This window comes from Oryctolagus cuniculus, chromosome 21, assembly GCF_051225735.1.
Source record: "Oryctolagus cuniculus isolate XC-2025 breed Fujian yellow rabbit chromosome 21, ASM5122573v1, whole genome shotgun sequence".
Lineage (NCBI taxonomy): Eukaryota > Metazoa > Chordata > Mammalia > Lagomorpha > Leporidae > Oryctolagus > Oryctolagus cuniculus.
The window spans coordinates 17,410,947-17,429,839 of NC_142887.1; the positions used below are offsets into that span (position 1 = coordinate 17,410,947).

At 47.6% G+C, this 18,893-nt stretch overlaps 1 protein-coding gene across 7 annotated transcripts in view; it reads left to right on the top strand.

Moving 5' to 3' along the window:
* FBXW8 (F-box and WD repeat domain containing 8) overlaps window positions 1–18,893 on the top strand; it is a 131,613-nt gene that overhangs the window by 46,558 nt on the left and 66,162 nt on the right. For all 7 annotated transcript variants that reach the window (XR_011385213.2, XM_051826629.3, XM_051826628.3 and 4 more), the window contains exon 5: window positions 12,482–12,639. Coding sequence is in view for 6 of the 7 variants with exons in the window: in XM_051826629.3 (XP_051682589.1) it covers window positions 12,482–12,639 (158 nt within the window). In the remaining variant the exon portion in view is untranslated. The remainder of the gene's footprint in view (window positions 1–12,481; window positions 12,640–18,893) is intronic.

Consider the following 18,893-nt stretch of genomic DNA (forward strand, 5'->3'; position numbering starts at 1 on the left):
GTGCGGATCGATGAGATGAAACCTGATCTGTGGGCCAGAGAGGCTCCCTTTTCACAGAGAACCTTGGTGGATGGCTTCGCATGAGGTACTTCAGTCTTGCTTGTATGAGAGCATCTTGTGTTTATCATTAAAATTTCATCTGGTGGTTACGATGCTTGTTTTCTGGGTCAGATCTTGAATCCCTTTTCATTTGAGACAGTGGTGTTTGTGGTTACCTCATTCCCAATCAATGTTGTATTCACCAAGCTTTTCACCGTGATGCATCTCCAAGGAGCTTCTTAAAGAGACAATGGCCATTGCTTTCTCTTGTACAGCCTATCTGCGCTTCTCTTACTTTTCTTCTTTCCTTCCCATTTCTCTCTTTTACACAAGTGGAATCTCTTTTTTTTTTTATTTTTTTTTTATTTTTCTGACAGGCAGAGTGGACAGTGAGAGAGAGAGACAGAGAGAGAAAGGTCTTCCTTTGCCGTTGGTTCACCCTCCAATGGCCGCCGCTGCAGCCGGCGCACCGCACTGATCTGATGGCAGGAGCCAGGATCCAGGTGCTTTTCCTGGTCTCCCATGGGGTGCAGGGCCCAAGCACCTGGGCCATCCTCCACTGCACTCCCTGGCCATAGCAGAGAGCTGGCCTGGAAGAGGGGCAACCAGGACAGAATCCGGCGCCCTGACCGGGACTAGAACCCGGTGTGCCGGCGCCGCTAGGCGGAGGATTAGCCTATTGAGCCACGGCGCCGGCCCCAAGTGGAATCTCTTTAGAAGCTTGGTTTTATGTATCCAGGGTTAGCAAAACAATAAAACATCTTTGCATTGAAGCTTCTTAAATGTGTTTTATAGAATTATGGGAGGGCCAAGATGGTTGGGAAATTGCATCTTCTACATTCGCAGCTCCTGGTTGAGGTCAGGTTGCAAAGACCTTGACTGATTTGTGTTGCATTGGCCTCCAGGTTGATCTGGATTTGTGCTTCCTTACTTTTCTTTGCACACAAAGGCAAAGTTACCTAAAACAGTCATTCACTCATACCTTACCTGACAGATGCCCGAGTGAGTACCTGTCGTGTGGGCAGCACTGGCCCCTGCTCGCCTTAGACCTGTTTGTCTAGCAGAGAAACAGACGTGATTCTCAATGATTTTGTTTTTCACTTTTGTCCATGAGTCTTTGCTTCCTGTGCCATCCTAGGAATAGTTTCCACTTACCTTTTCCTGACATTCAGAGTTCTTTGGAATTTGTTTCCTACCTACCTATTGCTCTTCTTGAGTGAACCTTTGTGGGTTTTTCACTGTTCCATTTAGTCACCACTAACCATATATTGTTTAAAAATTGTGATAGAAATCACATACCATGACGTTCACTCTTTTAAAGTGTACAGCTCATGATTTTTATGAAAATTCACAGGGTGACATTATCATCTAATTCCAGAATATTTTCGTCACTCCCAGAGGAAACCTGGCTGGCGTTCTTTTAGGCCTGCCCCAACCCTGTCTCCCTCCAGAGACTTCTGGGACGCCCTGGCCTGACACCCTGCCTATGCCCCAGGTCTGCTCTGCTCTCACTCTCGGAGAAGGGATTCTCTGTAGCTCATCATGTGGCCTCATGGCTCCACTTAGATGTTTGTTGTATTACTAACTTCTAACTTTGCAGCCGTGTGTTTTCTTTCCAGTAATGTGTAAGTATCTCGTGAGGCTCAGTTGGTATGCCTGTGTACCGTTCTGTGTGCACTGGGCATTGCAAGTTAGTGCTCAGTCTCCTTTGCTCCCACCCTGCACTTACCTGTCATGTGGGACCCTGGCGATCAGAGCCTGCTGTCTCTTGCTTGTTCTCAAATTTTTTAGTTTTTTTTTTTTTCCCCCAATCTAGAGTCCTACTACGTTAAACCTGGAAGGGACTTCAGACATGTTTGTTCGGCCCACTGTTGTGTGAGGGACGGAGGCTGCATGGAGATAGGCTTGCCCGGCACTGTCCGCTCGGCTTTGACAAAGTCTCCATGCAGGGCTGAGCAGCAGAGCTGTCGGTCCTGGGCCCCGATTTCCTGCTCTGAAGCCTTATCTGCTGCCTTGTCACTCTGGCTTCTCTTCTTTGCCACGTGGCGGTTCTCTTTAACACGAAGGCACAGTGGTTAGGGTACTGCGTGGAACGTCCGCATGCCATGGTGGGGTTATTGGATATGAACCCCAGATATGCTTCTAATTTCAGCTTCCTTTTAACACACATTCTGGGAGGCAGCAGGTAATGGTTCATGTAGTTGGGTCCCTGCTCCCATAAAGGAGACCTGGATTGAGTTGTGGCCTCCTGGTTTCGCCTTGGCCCACCCCAACTGATCTCTCTGCTTGCAAAGAAAAAAAAATTAATTGATAAGTTAAAGTGATTGTAAAATCAGATGTGTTTTGCAATCATGTCATAAAGTAGAGAAGAGAAACTGACCTAAACCACCCTGTAACACAGCCCATTATCACAGTCTGTTTCATTGGATTTCAGTGTCTTTTTTCCTGCATATTTTTACCTAATGTAATCATAGCCTGCATTACTTTTTTTTTTTTTTTAAACGAATATATTTGTTTGAGAGGTAGAGCTACACAGAGAGAGGGAAAGAATGGTCTTCCATCTACGGGTTCACTCCACAAATGGCTGCAGTGGCCGGAGCTGGGCTGATCCAAAGCCAGGAGCTAACTCCAGGTCTCCCATGTGGGTGCAGGGGCCCAAGCACTTGGGTCATCTTCTGCTTTCCCAGGCTGTAGCAGAGAGCTGAATCAGAAGTAGAGCAGCTGGGACTTGAACCAGCACCCATGTGAGATGCCGACGCTGCAGGTGGAGGCTTAGCCCACTGTGCCATAGTGCTGGCTCCAGCGTACATTACTTTTCTTTGCCTTTTTCTCCTCACTACAGAGCTTTTTTTTTTTTTTTTTTTTTTTTTTTTTTTTTTTTGACAGGCAGAGTGGATAGTGAGAGAGAGAGAGGCGGAGAGAAAGGTCTTCCTTTGCTGTTGGTTCACCCTCCAGTGGCCGCCGCGGCCAGTGCACTGTGGCTGGCGCATTGCGCTGATCCGAAGCCAGGATCCAGGTGCTTCTCCTGGTCTCCCATGTGGTTGCAGGGCCCAAGTACTTGGGCCGTCCTCCACTGCACTCCCGGGCCACAGCAGAGAGCTGGCCTGGAAGAGGGGCAACCAGGACAGAATCCGGCGCCCCAACCGGGACTAGAACCCGGTGTACCGGCGCCACAAGGCAGAGGATTAGCCTGTTGAGCCACGGCGCCGGCTACTACAGAGGTTTTTAATGTTATTACACATTTTTCACTACTACTTTGATCTGTTGCAAAAATTCCTTAAATAATTATATCCTTATTTTCTTTTCCATTCTCCTAGGAGTGACATTAGAGCACTTCTTCTGTTTTATTATATAACATGATGAGTAGGCCGGCGCTGCGGCTCACTAGGCTAATCCTCCGCCTGTGGCACCGGCACCCCGGGTTCTAGTCCCGGTTGGGGCACCGGATTCTGTCCTGGTTGATCTTCTTCCAGTCCAGCTCTCTGCTGTGGCCCGGGAGTGCAGTGGAGGATGGCCCAAGTGCTTGGGCCCTGCACCCACATGGGAGACCAGGAGAAGTACCTGGCTCCTGGCTTCGGATCAGCACAGCGCGCTGGCCGTAGCAGCCATTTGGGGGGTGAACCAACAGAAATGAAGACCTTTCTCTCTGTCTCTTTCTCACTGTCTAAATTCTGCCTGTCCGGAAAAAAAAGAGTAGAGGTTTGCATATTTATCTCCTTTTCATTACTATGAAACTTCCTTATTTAAAAACTATAAAACACATGCTGTGGTAGAGATTTAATTTCCACGTGAGTGTGTGGAATAGAGTTGGTTATTTTCCTGGGCTGCAGTTCTATAGGTGGAATTAGTGGATCTGGGGGAATGCTTTTTTATGATTTTTAAGATTAAGAAATTATTTAAAAATGCTTCCATAACCTTCACCTTTTTTCTGATTTGATAAGTCTCCAAACCATCTCTCAGGCCTGGTCCTCCTAATGTGTGCTGCTTCCTAAAGCAATGCTACACTCTCAGAGTGTCACTTTGGGGCCTGAGAGCCAATGGCCTTTTCTTGATCCTCCTCTAAGGCTGTTGGCAGCATTTGACACTGCTCACTGGACCTCTCTTGAGATGGGGTAGCACATCAGAAATACCTTTCTTTTTTTAAATATTTTTTAAAGATTTATTTATTTATTTGAAAGTCAGAGAGAAGGGAGAGGCAGAGAGAGAGAAAGAGAGAGGTCTTCCATCCACTGGTTCACTCCCCAGATGGCCGCAACAGCCAGAGCTGTGCCGATCCGAAGCCAGAAGCTTCTTCTGGGTCTCTCATGTGAGAAGAGGGGCCCAAGGACTTGGGCCATCTAAAGCTTTCCCAGACCATAGCAGAGAGCAGGTTAGGAAGTGGAGCGGCTGGGACTTGAATGGGTGCCCATATGGGATGCTGCCACTTCAGACAGCAGCTTTACCTGCTACGCCACAGTGCTGGCCCTGGAAATATCTCTGTACCCTCAGAGCCTAATGCCAGTCCCAGCACCCAGGAAATTCTGAGGACTGTGTGTCTGCCTGTCAGTTCCCTGCTTTATCTGCAAACCTGCATTCCCCAGGCCTCCTCCAACCCACCTGAGCTCCTTTCCTGGACCTTCTGTGGTCTTGTGTGGCCAGAGAGCAGTGGTACTGTTGCATTCCAGGAAATGCCTGAACCATTAGTTAAGTAGCAGTTTTTTCTCTTGTGACTTAGCAATTCAGACACACACCTACTTTCTACTTTGATTTTTCAGCTAAAATTTCCCATTGCTTTAACTTAAGACACATTTGTGTTCAGAAGTCACCTCTCTGCAGAATAAGCCACATTATTTTCTCTGAGAGGGTGGCGTCTGCCTGCGTTTCCTCTGACCTGGTGGCCGTCCTGAAATGGTAGGGAGGACGAATGTGTATCTTTCTTGCCTTTTAGAAGAAGTATCATCTAGAAGGTATGTTGATAATAAGTGACCAGGAAAGGTTTCTTTTGTTTGTTTCTTTATTTAGGTTTTTAGTGGTGACAGCTCTTAGACTTTTAGAAAGGTTTAGCAATTTTTTTGTTTATCATTTAGAAGAAAGGAGGCTGTGAAAACATCCCTATTCTGTTTTGTGATGCTTGGACTGTTCTCCGTCTCTCCAGTTGCACTCTGGAAGTGAAGAGTGTTGCAAACAGATGACGTCATGGGTTCACAACGGTGGCAGAATGCAAGCTGAGGCTGAGGGTGCGGTAGAAGCTGCCTTGCAGAAGAAGTAGAGGAGATGGCCTAGTGAGGGAGCGCCTGCTGGGTCCCTGGAGACGAGGCCTGCGTCCCTGGCCTCGGGATGGGGCCAGCTCTGCTGAGCCTCGTGCTGCTGCTTCACCAGGGGCTTTTGTCAGATGCCCGGGATGGGGGGTTTGCCGTCAGCCCCGTCCTCATTTATGATCCCTGAAGCATTTCCATTCGCAGGGGGCAGCACAGTTTTCTATTCACATTGGAGGACCTTTTTCTCCCCTCCCATCTGGTTTTAAAAATATTAAGCACCCTCTTTTGTGGGTGATTTTTTGAAACTCCTGAATGTTTTTCTCCTTTTTTCCGCTGGTGTGGCCTGCCTTCCTGCTTACTGGAAGGAGCAGCCGCTCTGCATGCAGGGTTCTCGGCTCCGCCACATGCGGCTGGAGAGAAAGCCGGTATCACTTAATGTTGCAGGTTAGGAGCTGCCTTCCTTTTCCGAGCATGCTCAGTTCCATTTTGCCTCAGGCCTTTGTGGCAGTGCGCCTTCGCCTTCGTAGGTTCATACCAGCGTGGCAAACACCGCTCTCCCAGCCGGCACCAGGTGTGATCTTACGCAGATTTGTTTTATCTTTATTAGCTCTGTCTCTCCAACCAAACTGGGCATCAGAGTCAAGGGTTTCCAGTCTTCTGTAAATAGAAAACAAATTTGAGCTTCAAGTTTATATAAAAGTTGGTATTGAATATCTTGTCATTTACTTTGCCTATTGGTATTTCAGTGAAATTTTATCATTGTTTTATAATTATGAACTGTTAGGCAATATCAGTTTAAACATAATCACCTAAAGTAGCCTGAAATACTTTGTCCTCTTTATTTTTTTTTTAAAGATTTATTTCATTTATTTGAAAGAGCTACACAGAGAGAGGGAGAGGGAGAGGTCTTCCATTGCTGGTGAACTCCCCAGGTGGCTGCAACGTCTAGAGCTGTGCCAATCTGAAGCAGGAGCTTCCTCTAGGTCCTTGCAAGGGCCCAAGGACTTGGGCCATCTGCTGCTGCTTTCCCAGGCCATAGCAGAGAGCTGGATCAGATGTGGAGCAGCTGGGACTTGAACCGGCACCCGTGTGGGATGCCGGCACTGCAGGCAGCAGCTTTACCCACTATGCCATGGCACTGGCCCTATGTACTCCTTATAAATGATTTTTTCTCTACTTTTCCCATTAGTTAAAAATGTACCTTTAAATTAGCCATGTACCATGCCAAAATTTTAATAGTGTGGCTTTGATCTGAAAAATATATATATTTTCTCTGAATTTTAAGATATTTTCTATTCGGAAATGGATGTTCTCAGGGCTGCTGTTTCTGACACTTTGCAGGTTTCTTAGGAGTATCTAAAAAATAGATGATACCTATGGATTACTTTAAGGTTCTTGGGGATAAGAAATGTGTTATAAATATGGATTGGTGGTAGGGTTGTGTCAGATCCGTGTCAGCCATGTTTCTGCTTACTCAGGACATGCTTCTTGGAGAACTTCTGACAGTTTTCCTTTCAGCCTTGTTTGATATGGATTTTGTGCTGCTGCCTATTATGACATTGGACTGTTTCCCATAAGGAGTCCAGTCATTACCCGTTAGGGACCTCTTTTTAAAAATACTTCTAAGCTTACTTATTTTCTGCTGTGAGGTGCACGTGCTCTTCTAGTAAGTAAGTCTGAGGTCAGATATTGATAAGCGACCAGAGGAGAGCATTACGTGTATCATGTCTTTAATGAAGGGGCTCCAGAATACCTTTAATAAATACTGGTGAACTCATGGCTGCATTCATCCATCTCTGGTTCTCCAAGGAATAATGGGAAGGGCCACAGCTACACTAACTCTGCATAATCATCATTGACTCTGACGCTATTGATTGTGATTAACCAAGATGTATGGAAAACAGTTGTCAGTGTGTAGTGCATGTATCTCGTAAGGTCCATTAAGATGTTCATTATTTTTCAATTGATGCGCCTGAAGTCCCACTTGATGTTTGGCAGTAGTGCATTTCCATGGAACGACTGCACTGTGGGACTGAGTTCATTTTGTTAATTGCATAATATAACACAGTCATGTTTCATAGAAAATAGTAAATACTCTTGCTGTTATTGATTTGTAATCTTCGCTATCGCTGCAGAAAGCACAGAGAAAGTGAGTAGTTCTTAAAACCTCTACGTGTTAAGGGCGCAGATGATTCTTGGAATGTGGGTGCTGCACTTTTGGGGGCCTCTGCCTGATTGTGCGGTAGGCTTTAACTGCTTTAACGCTTCTGTGTTGTAGGTTGACGCCAGCGGCTCCTTTCCTATAACGAGCACTCACTGAGAGTGGATGAGTACTGTCCACGCATCCCTTGCTCACTGGGAGTTTATAGGCCAATGAGGGGTACAACTGCTGGGGGTTACAGAACACACCGGGGATGTTAGGGCAGGGAAGAGGCTCTGGGCCAGCTTCCTCCTGGAAAGGGACTGTTGGGCAGGGTCTGCAGTGATAAGGGTCTGGCCAGTTCGAGTGTTGGGTGGGGCCGGGATGCTGCCACTTCTCATCCCCAGAGCCGTGGTGGTCATTAATAATCCATTACAGCATTAATTTTTCTGCTGAGCTCAGTAGGATAGTTTCAGCATCTTTCTCAACACAGGACTATAGGCAGCCGCTACTGATTTGTTGATTTGACACACAGATGAGACTATTTGCTGTTCCTGGCCTGAGGCTTCTTTGCAAGGCTTCTCCAGGCTACCGTGGGTACCTGATCAGAATAGAACTGGGACTTCGGGAGGCAGCTGCGGGAGTATGAGCCTGCTGATGGTAAAGTTTTACTAACCATCTCTCTGTCGTCCCACATCACCTGTTAACAGTGTGGGCGGCACAGCATGCACCTGCCAGCCCCGTGCTCCTGCAGCCAGCATCTGGAGATTTGAGGTTGGCGTCTTCCTTGCAGTTGAGAGTGGTCACACTGATGGCTTAGGGGCAGGCCTGAGTCACAGCATTAAAAATGATAAATTCCTCATGTTGTACTTCAGTGGGATGGCTCTTCAAAGCAGTGTTTGTGTAAAGACCCTGTTGTGTATGGAGAAAAAGGGGCCTGCTGGCTAAGCAGCAGATTGAGAAAACCCTGGGTGCCCTTTGGTCCTGGCTGTGCCACTGATGTTTGGCCTCTAATTGTGGCTTCAGGTGAATCACTAACCTTACTTCTGAGCACGTGTAAGTGAAAATACACCTCCCCCACCTCGTTTGTTATGATGTCTTGGGAAAATTTGTTTTTAGCAAAAAGTGCTGGCAGCCTGGAAGCAAATTGGAACCTCCGCCAGATATTTATACAAAAAACGAGAGGTTAAAGGTGGTTTTTAGCTGTACAGTGTTTCTTTCAGTCTCTTAGTCCAAATAAGTAGTCTCCTTGTTGGGAACTTACCAGTTAATGAGAGCGCTTCGTGGTAAATGATTTTAAATTGGCAGCTGCTCTCGTGTGCCGAGCTTGGAGAGGTTCTGTTCCCATTCTTTGAACAAAAATCAGCTGTGGTCTCTGACCTATTTTTGTAAGGTAAACTCAACCTTGCCGAGCGTGAAACAGCTTGGGAAAGCAATACCCTTTCCCTGGCCCTGGGCGTGGCGGGGGCACATCCTCCCTCGCTTGGAAAAGGCTTCTTCCCCCAGTTCTTCTGGAGTGTTCTCACATCAGCTAACATATTAGTTGCAGTTGTACTTTGCACAGACACTAATTAGAGAGCCATCAACATTGGGGTCCAAAGGCTTTCTGACAATGCAGCGGTCATAGTTGTGTCTTAACTGGTTGAGTGTAATTGTCATTAGGCAGCAAGAAAGACGTCTGGAGCTCCAGAGAAATCTCAGCCTGTTTCCACCTCCATCCAGTGTCTTGTCTCGCTGCTGCTGGCCACTGTTGTTAAGTGCTTGTGGATCACATTCAGGGTTTGGTGCAGGTCCCTCTGCTTCAACCGATGTTGCATCCTCATGCAAACGTCTGTTTCTTAGCTAAGTCCATGAGCTCTGAGTCTGACTCCCGTTGCGGTAGTGCTTTCACCTGGGGTGGATTTCAGAGTCTGCTGCTAAGGCACTGAGCACCTGCTGAAATGCTGAAATTGGGTGTGTTTCTCTGTCCTCACCAATAAAGGAGACGTGGAGTCTCCTATTTTTCCTCTTCAGTCATTTTGCAGCACAACGTTTCTGTGATTATCATGCTCTTAGATCATGACGAACAGAGTAAGTTTCCATAGGTATCTATGGAAAATTAATTGTGCTCATCTTGTGTTTTCAGAGTTTTAAAATTATTTGAGAGTCAAAGATAGAGAGGGTGATCCATCTCATCTGCCAGTTCACACCCCACATGTCCACAATGCAAGGGATGGTCCTGGACTAAAGCAAGGTCTGGGCCAAAGCCAGTTCTCTGTCAGGAACTTAACCCAGGTCTCCCGGGTGAGTGGGAAGAACGCGGTCACTGAGCTGTCACTACTGCTTTCCAGAGTCTGCACTAGAAGGGAGCTGGAGTCAGGAGCTGGAGATGCGGGTCTTGAAGCAGGCACGCTGGACGTGGAGCATAGGCATCTTCACTGTCAGGCTAAACGCATACCTCTCAACCCATGTTCTGTGCAAGAAATTCATCTATATGGGTCTTCATGTGGGTGGTAGGAACCCAAGCACTCTGGCCATTTGCTGCTGCCTTCCAGGTGTATCAGCAGGAAGCTGGATCAATGTGGAGAAGCTGGGACTCAAACCAGGCACTCCAGTATGGAATGTGGGCATCCCAAGTAGCGGCTTAACCTGCTGTGCCACAGCGCCCCTCCCTGGAGCTGTATTTCAGTCCTTTTGGAAATACGTGCTAGAAGTCCACTGTCTGTGTTCTGGGTGTTTGGCTCAGCATTGGCACTGGAAGTTGGGTAGTAGAGATCAAAAGGGAAGCTGTTCCTACCCACCAGGGTGTTACTGGTGGACACCCCATTTCAGTCACCAGTTACTGATTTGGTTTTAGCTACACGTAACATGTTTTGACAGGGTCTTCTTGAAGACCTCACAGTTGAGTTGAGCTAGGAGGTACACGTAAGGAATGTAACAGTGAGTATTCTTCCTTAACATGAAGGGCATGTAGTTGAGGCAGAGGAGGCTTTGTGGAGGAGAGGAGACCTGGGCTAGACATAGGTGCTTGGTGGGACTGGGTGGGAACTGGTTCTCAGTTTTGGAGGCAAATGGGAAACACTGAATCCTACCTCCATCTCCAGCTAGTCAGGAGTTGCATTCTGAGAGAAACAGCTTAAAAGGCTCATGGGGGGCCGGCACTGTGGCATAGCAAGTAAAGCCACCATCTGCAGTGTTGGCACCCCATATGGGCGCCAGTTCGAGTCCCAGCTGCTCCACTTCTGATCCAGCTCTGCTATGGCCTGGGAAGGCAGTAGAAGATGGCCCAAGTTCTTGGGCTCCTGCACCTGTGTCGAGGACCCGGAAGAGGCTCCTGGCTCCTGGCTTTGGATCAGCACACCTCCAGCCATTACAACCAATTGGGGAGTAAGCCAGCAGATGGAAGACATCTCTCTCTCTCTCTCTCTCTCTCCTTCTTTCCAATAAATAAGGCTCATCAGGAACCTTTTAAATATTAATAGAGCATGATTCTCCTTGAGATCCCTGCATGCTGCTATACTTTTTCTTTAACTTTTCCCTCCGGGTTTCTCTACGACATTGTCATCCTTCTCGTCTTTCTTTCCTGAATTGGCTGGTTCCTTCGTGCAGAGCTTCATAGTCCAATGACAGACATTCTAGAAATTCAAGGGACTCTGTAGCTGAGCACGTGGCCTTCCTGCAGAGAGCGGCCCGGCGGTGTTGGACTACGCTCCTGAGCAGGGTGCCTCATTCAGCAGGACGGTCGGATTGCTGCCTAGGAGCCGGTGGCTGTGCTTTGGCCAGGGCCATGTCAGTACCTGCCTCATCCCTGGCCGGGGCCATGTCAGTACCTGCCTTGTCGCCTGGCCTCAGGGCCCTCCTGCTGTGACTTTTTGTCTGCAGAGGAGCAGCGGTCACCCAGCCGCAGCATCTAGTTCTAGAAAGCACGTGTCCTGTGTGGCTCTGTATGCCACATGCATGTTCTCCGGGTGCCGTCCTGCAGGTACAGAGCCGGTTTCTCCAACCTGGGGAATTGCTGTGACCACAGAGTGACCTGTGGGTTACTGAAAACTCGTGTGTTCAGTATGCATTAATACCTTGGGGAAAATGCAGTTACCTTTAGTAAATGCAGCACTTCTGAATGTGTCTTCCTGATTTCTTCACTAGGAAATCTCACCTGAGGTTCGGCGTCTGTAGGAGCTTCATCAGTGTGTCGTGTCCTAGATGAACTAGGTCTCAGGGTGTGTTTGACTCTGCAGAGAACCCTGGAGGAGTAGTGGTTGGAGCTGCAGGAAGACTGTGTCTGCCTCCGCGTTCCTGAGGCTCTCAGGACTAGGTGCTTTACAAGTGAAGTCCAGGCCTCTGCTGTGGCCTCGGGCACTTGTACACCTCCGTGGTGGGCAGCGTCCCAGCTTGTCATCTGGTCCTGTCTCACCCACGGGGCCTGGGTCTGAGCCGTCTGACCCTGCCTGGGCTTCAGGGGCATCATTTATTGGAGTGACTGCGTGACAGCAGAGGGAGTGCTGCTGTTTCTGCCTGGGCAGAGCTGGGAGGGTCCTGCATTCAGTAAGAGCTTTTCATGAGAAGGCAGCGCTGTCTGACTGCTAAAGGCAAAACCTAATTGTTTCAGCACGTCAAGTAGTCCTTAGGGACTTTCATCAGTCAAATCTGATTCATGGATGAGGTATGAGAAAGCTTGCGCCTCTAGCACACTCACTTCTTAGTGTGTGCAGCGTCTCTCCCTCAGTCCCTCCTCTGTGTAAATCCTGTGGCTCATACAGATTTCTGCTGGTGAGTCCTGTGGTAGGAGAACTTAAGGCAGCAGATTGGTTATGAAAGTGTGAAAGGAACAACAAGGAAATCTCGATACTGGATTTCTTATTCTAGTTTCTCACTTGACACAGGCACCATTGTGCTGTGAGAACGGGAAGCATGTTCGCAGCCTTCTGTCATTGCGTTGACGTTTCTTCCAGCCGGAGCTACTGTCCACCCAGAGCCGCAGGCGCGCTCCCAGGCCCACCAAATCTTGTTCCCCTGTTGTGTTTTATGCCTCTTTCTGTTTTCCTTTCAATCCCTTTTTGGAACGGAGTGTGTCCTTCTCTTCCAGATACACATCAGGGGATGTGAGGGTGTGGGACACCCGCACCTGGGACTATGTCGCCCCCTTCCTGGAGTCGGAGTTTGAGGAGGACGAGCCTGGAATGCAGCCATATGTCTCCTTTGTGAGGATAAACAGCTCGCTGGCGGTAGCAGCTTATGAGGATGGTGAGTAACTGCAACCTCCTCCCTATTAAGGGAAGAAAGCTTTACAGAAATGAAGCAGCTGTGGCCAGCTCCCCCTGTAATCCCTCCTCTCACCCATGTGGGCACACACATGCTCACACATGTGTGCACACACATGCTCTCTTGCCTTTATGTGTAGAAGTTGGTCAGTCACCTTCAGTGCATTAGTAGGCACAGGAACACAGCACCTATTAAAACTGGGATTTAATTCCTGCTGGAACTGTCAGTCTGGGTGTTAGTGCCAGACAGGAGGCTAGCCAAGCCATCTTAAGCAAATAACTTGTTTGGTGTAAAATATTACATATACTTGGCCTGCTTTTCCTTGAGTCTCTTCTCAGTCCAGAGAGAATGGTGGAAAGGGGAGAGACACAGATAATCTATGGAAAATTGACATAGAAACATAAAGTCAGTGCCTACCTTCTCCTGGCACCAGCATTCCACTGGGAGCGTTGATGGTAGTGTGTTATCTCTCTGGTCCCCATAAAATTCTTTGTGCGGGAACAGCTGTGGACTTAGAGCAGAACAGTCTCAAATCGGCTTGACCTAAGTAATGACACACTTGGTAGATTATAGCTAACAGGAGTAATGACGGCTGTGGCCATCCAGCCCATGCACCTGCCTCTTGTGCTCCCAGCCTCCTTTAGGGTGTCAAGTTTGAGTCTCCACTCACCTGAAAGTTGGGGTGCTGCATTTCAGAAGGTTCACATTCATGCCGTGGCCCCTTTGCAAATCTTTATTCAGTGGAACATTATCACTTGGCTCAGGGGGACAAAACTACAGTGAAGTAGCCACTGGGGAATTTGTGCCTATATTCCATTTAAAAATTAGAGCTGAATCTTGAAAACATCTTTATTAGATTGACAATGTGAATGGTTTGATTGCCAGTAGATTCCATTGATGGCTTATTTTCTTTTAAGCCTATAGAAATTTGGTTGGGCTGTTTTCTGTGGTATAATTATTATTTATTTTTTCTTTTTTAAAATTTTTTTTTTGACAGGCAGAGTGGACAGTGAGAGAGAGAGACAGAGAGAAAGGTCTTCCTTTGCCGTTCGTTCACCCTCCAATGGCCGCCACGGCCGGCGCGCTGCGGCCGGTGCACTGCGGCCGGTGCACTGCGCTGATCCGATGGCAGGAGCCAGGTACTTATCCTGGTCTCCCATGGGGTGCAGGGCCCAAGCACTTGGGCCATCCTCCACTGCACTCCCTGGCCACAGCAGAGAGCTGGCCTGGAAGAGGGACAACCGGGACAGAATCCGGTGCCCCGACCGGGACTAGAACCCGGTGTGCCGGCGCCGCTTGGCGGAGGATTAGCCTAGTGAGCCATGGTGCTGGCCAGTATAATTATTATTAATATTTCATTTGTGTTTGTGGAGATTCTAGATAGATTTTTTTTTTCCAAAATGCAAAGGTAGCAGTACTTTTAAGTCAGCATCATATAATTTTAGAATCATCTAATGGCCTCCCCTGCTATATACACACATGAATGTACACACACATATTCTACCAGTGGGAAAACAGGTCCTAGAAAGCCAACCAAGTACTCTGCTTTAGGTCGAAGTCCGTGGTGAGCCAGTATGATCGTGTGTCCTGGGCCATGCTGTTTGTGTAGTTCTCAGCACAAGAAATGTGAGCCCAGGGGCCAGCATTGTAGTGTAGCAGGTAAAGCTGCTGCCTGGGGTAGTCAGCATCCCATATGGGCACCAGTTTGTGTCCTGCCTGCTCTACTTCTGATCTAGCTCCCTGCTAATGGCCTAGGAAAAACAGCAGAAAATGGCCCAAGTGTTTTGACCCCTCCTACCCACATTGGAGACCTAGATGAAGCTCCTGGCTATGGTTTGGACCAGCCCTGGCCATTGCAGCCATCTGGGGAGCAAACCAGTAGATGGAAGATCTCTGTGTCCCTCTCTTTCTCTAACTCTTCGAAGAGAATAAATAAATCTTTCTTAAAAAAAAAAAAAAAAAAAGCGAGCTTGATTTATTTGCGCACCATGTCTCATATCCCGTGAGCTTAAAGATTCAGCCTGAAGGAGATTTCTTCGCTGTTGTTGCACAGAAACGTTGGGAGCCGTGTAGACATGAAGAGTCTCTTTTCACTGGAAAATACTTGGAAATGGTTGCCAAAATATATTTTAAATACTTGAGTTCAAAAATTACATTTAAAATTCAAACAGAGCAAAACCATATGTAAAGCACAAACGAAAACATATTGGAAGCCAGTGTTGTGGTTCAACATTAAGTCTCCACTTGGGTTTCCTGCATCCCATATCAGAGTGTTGGCTTGAATGTTCTGGTTCCAGTTGAGCTCCCTGCTGATGTGCCCAGGAGGCAGCAGATGATGTCTCAAGTACTTGAGTTCCTGCCACCCACGTGGGAGAACTCGATGGAGTTCCTGGCTCCTGGTGTTAGCTGGACCTAGCCCTGTGAGAAGTGAATCAGCAGATGGAAGATCTCTTCCTCTGTCTGTTCCATCTCTCTGTCATTCTGCCTTTAAAATGAATCAACAACAACAAGTGTCAGAGTTGCATGGCTGTTTCTTATATATTTTTTTAAAAGATTCATTTATTTGAAAGTCAGTGTTCTACAGAGAGAGAAGGAGAAACGGGGGTGGGGGTGTCTTCCATCCACTGGTTTACTCCCTAATTGGCGGAAATGCCCAGAGCTGTGCCGATCTGAGGCCAGGAGCCAGGGGCCTCTTCCAGGTCTCCCACGCGGGTGCAGGGGCCTAAGGACATACACCATCTTCTACTGCTTTCCCAGGCGATAGCAGAGAGCTGGATGGGAAGTGGAGCAGCCGGGACTCAAGCAGGCGCCCATATGGGATGCCGGCACTACAGGCAGTGGCTTTACCCACTACACCACAGTGCCAGCCCGTGCGTGGCTGTTTCTGTGCTTCTATTTCCTCTGATTCTGCATGAAGGCCCTGTGCTATGTGAATTTGTTTCCATTGTGTTTTCAGTTGTCTTTTTTTTTTTCCCCTCTGCAAATTGCTTGTCCCTGTCTGTCCTCATTTTTCTTTTGCTTGTTATTGTTTCCAGTTGAAAAGGGCTCAGGAAATAACCTTTGTCATATGTGTTTCATATAGCTTACACTTTGTCATTCTTCAGTGAACCGTGAGTGTTCCCGGATGTAAGGGATATGTGTATGCAAGGGAGATTTTAATTTTTTTTAAATTTATTTTATTTGAAAGACAGAGTTACAGAGAGAGGTAGAAACAGAGAGAGAGGTCTTCCATCTGCTGGTTTACTCCCCAGATGGCCGCAACAGCTGGAGTTGTGCTGATCTGAAGCCTGGAGCCAGGAGCTTCTTCCAGGTCTCTCACGTGGGTGCAGGGGCCCAAGGACTTGGGCCATTTTCTTTTGCTTTCCCAGGCCATAGCAAAGAGTTGGATCAGAAGAGGGGCAGCCAGGACTAGAACCGGTGCCCATATGGGATGCCGGCGCTTCAGGCCAGGGCTTTTAGCCCACTGCGCCACAGTGCCGGCCCCAGGAGATTTTAATTTTTCAATCCACAAGTGAGTGGGTTTTATTTTGTAATTTAATATTTTTGACTAAGTAATGCGTTTTTAGAGTTCAGATATTAAAATTGTATTAACAGTTCTACCTTGATAAGTTTTACTTCCACTCACTTTTGTTTATCCTGTTTAAAGATTTATTTATTTGAAAGTCATAGAGAAGTAGGGACAGATCTTCGAATTGCCAGTTCACTCCCCAAGTGGCTATAACAGCCGGGCTGAGCCAGGCCAAACCAGGAGCGTCATCTGGGTCTCCCACATGGCTGGCAGGAGCCCAGGCACTTGAGCCATACTCTGCTGCTTTCCCAGGCTATTAGCAGGGAGCTGGATCAGAAATGGAGCAGCTGGGACATGAACTGGCGCTTGTATAGGGCGCCGGTGTTGCGGACAGTGGCTTTACCTGCTACGCCGTGATGCCAGCCCTTCTCTACCCTGTTCTAGAGTAACTGGATGTTTACTTTGTTTTATAACTTTCCAATATTTGATATTAGCAATCCAAGCAACTAGGCTTATCAGTTCTTATTCTTCTCCCTTTTTACATGAAAGGCTGCAAACAACATTATGTAACGTTCTGTGTCTTGGCCCTTGTCACTTAGTGACACATCTTGAAAGAAGTGTTGCTGTGTAGAGAGCAGGCCCTCCCTTTGCACACCTGCGCAGTGTTCCCTCGCGTGCAAGCTCCGTGGCCTGGTGAAGAGCAGCTGCATGGTATCTGGTCTTAGCTGTGACAGATAGTGTTGGAACACACATGTTTCGTGAGTGCAGGGGAAGGATTTCCAGGTCAGAGGGTATATGCAAATGGGCGTGTATACTGTTTGGCAGTCTTACCCACAAGGTATCAGGATATGTCCATTTCCTCACAGTTTAACCAGCACAAAGTATGTTTTGAACTTTTGAGTGTTTTCAGTTTAATAGATAGGAAATATCTGAGTGTAGGTTTTTTGTTTTTTTTGTTTTTTTTTTTTTTTTTTTTTTTTTGGGACAGGTAGAGTTATAGACAGAGATAGAAAGAAAGGTCTTCCTTTCGTTGATTAACTCCCCAAATGGCCACTACGGCCGGCACATTGTGCCGATTCAAAGCCAGGAGCCAGGTGCTTCTTCCTGGTTTCCCATGTGGGTGCAGGGCCCAAGCACTTGGGCCATCCTCCACTGCACTCCCGGGCCACAGCAGAGAGCTGGCCTAGAAGAGGAGCAACCGGGACTAGAACCTGGCGCCCATATGGGATGCCGGCTCCACAGGCGGAGGATTAACCAAGTGAGCCACGGTGCTGGCCCCTGAGTGTAGTTTTAATATGTATTTCTGTTAGTGTGAAAGTGGTTGATTTTTTTTCCATATGCATGCTTGCCTGTAGATCTTTCTTTTTCTGTTACTGTCCTGGCTTATTTCTTTATATTTAAGTCTTGGTCAGGATAGAGTTGATCCTTAGTATGAGTTTTGAATCCCACTATATCTTTTTTTCCAATGTCTCTTACCAGAAAGTCTGTCTGTGCTTAACTGGAGTGTAGTGCTGTCTTCATAAGCTTTTAGATAGGGAATTCCTTTTGTGTTTGGGTCTGTTGCTGCATTTCATGTTCTGTTCCAGTAGGTCCATCCAGCAGTTACTTTACACCATCAGGCTGCCAGCGCCATCCTTCTGGGTTTCCCACCATGCGTGGGAAGGGGATACTCTGAGATTAGGTCGGGCTATAGGATCTCAGGGCTGCAGTCTTGGTAGCTTTCATTTGTCACAAGTTCTTTTTGGTATTCAGGGTTATTTCTTTTCTACGAACTTCTGTGTGTGCTTGGTCCTCTTCCAGCTGAGCTTGACTGACCAGCCTGATGTGGGTGCTCCTTCCCTGGACCTCAGGCAGCATTGTCTTTGGTCTCACTTCAGCTGAACACAGTCACCACAACATTTATATCACCGTATTTGTGACTGCTTACTTCTGGGCAGAGATGAACTCAAATAACTAAACGCTCATTTTTGTATTGCTCCTCCCCAGGAGCAGCTAACTGGCACTTCTTAGGCCAAAATAAGGCAAAAGGGAAATTTACCTCATGGGGCTGCTGTATGAAATTTGTGACTGTGCCCCATAGAAAAGAAGAAAAAGATAATAAATAAAATGAGTTAATGAACTTCAACTCTCGTGGTTGTGCCAGCAAGAAGCTCTGTAGCCACTGAGCCCCCTGGGTGGTCCCTGGCATCTTCTCCGGGGAAGGATCCTATGGGGGCAGACAAAGACTGCTTTGGGTCGTCCCCACATCCTGTGTCGCCTCCATGCCCTGTAGGGGCACTGAACACGCACCTGGGGCGGTAGGATTTGGCAAGGTGAGCCACAGTTGTGATTTTTTGAATTCCAACCCACTGGCCTCATATTTCTTCTGCCTTGTTTCCGATTGTCAGCACTGGCCGTCCTCCAGTTTGATTTTACCACTAATTGTGTTGCACGTTACCGTACCGAAATGAATCAAATCAAAATGCTTTTCCTGGAGCATTAGATAAAGCAGGCGAAGGTTCTGAGTAATGAGCAGATGCTGCTAATGCAGGGACAGCAGAGACCTTGCCAGGACTCCATCTGCTCCATGCTTGCCTGCCTTTGGCCTTGAGCCACAGCATTAGGGAATGGCAGTGTGCTCTGAACCAGCTCCCTGCTCACAGGGTGGGTCTTGAAAGCCCACTCTTCGGTGAGAAATGAGACGACATACTTCCTAGGAGCAGAGAAGTTGTCGTTTGTCCTGCTAAGT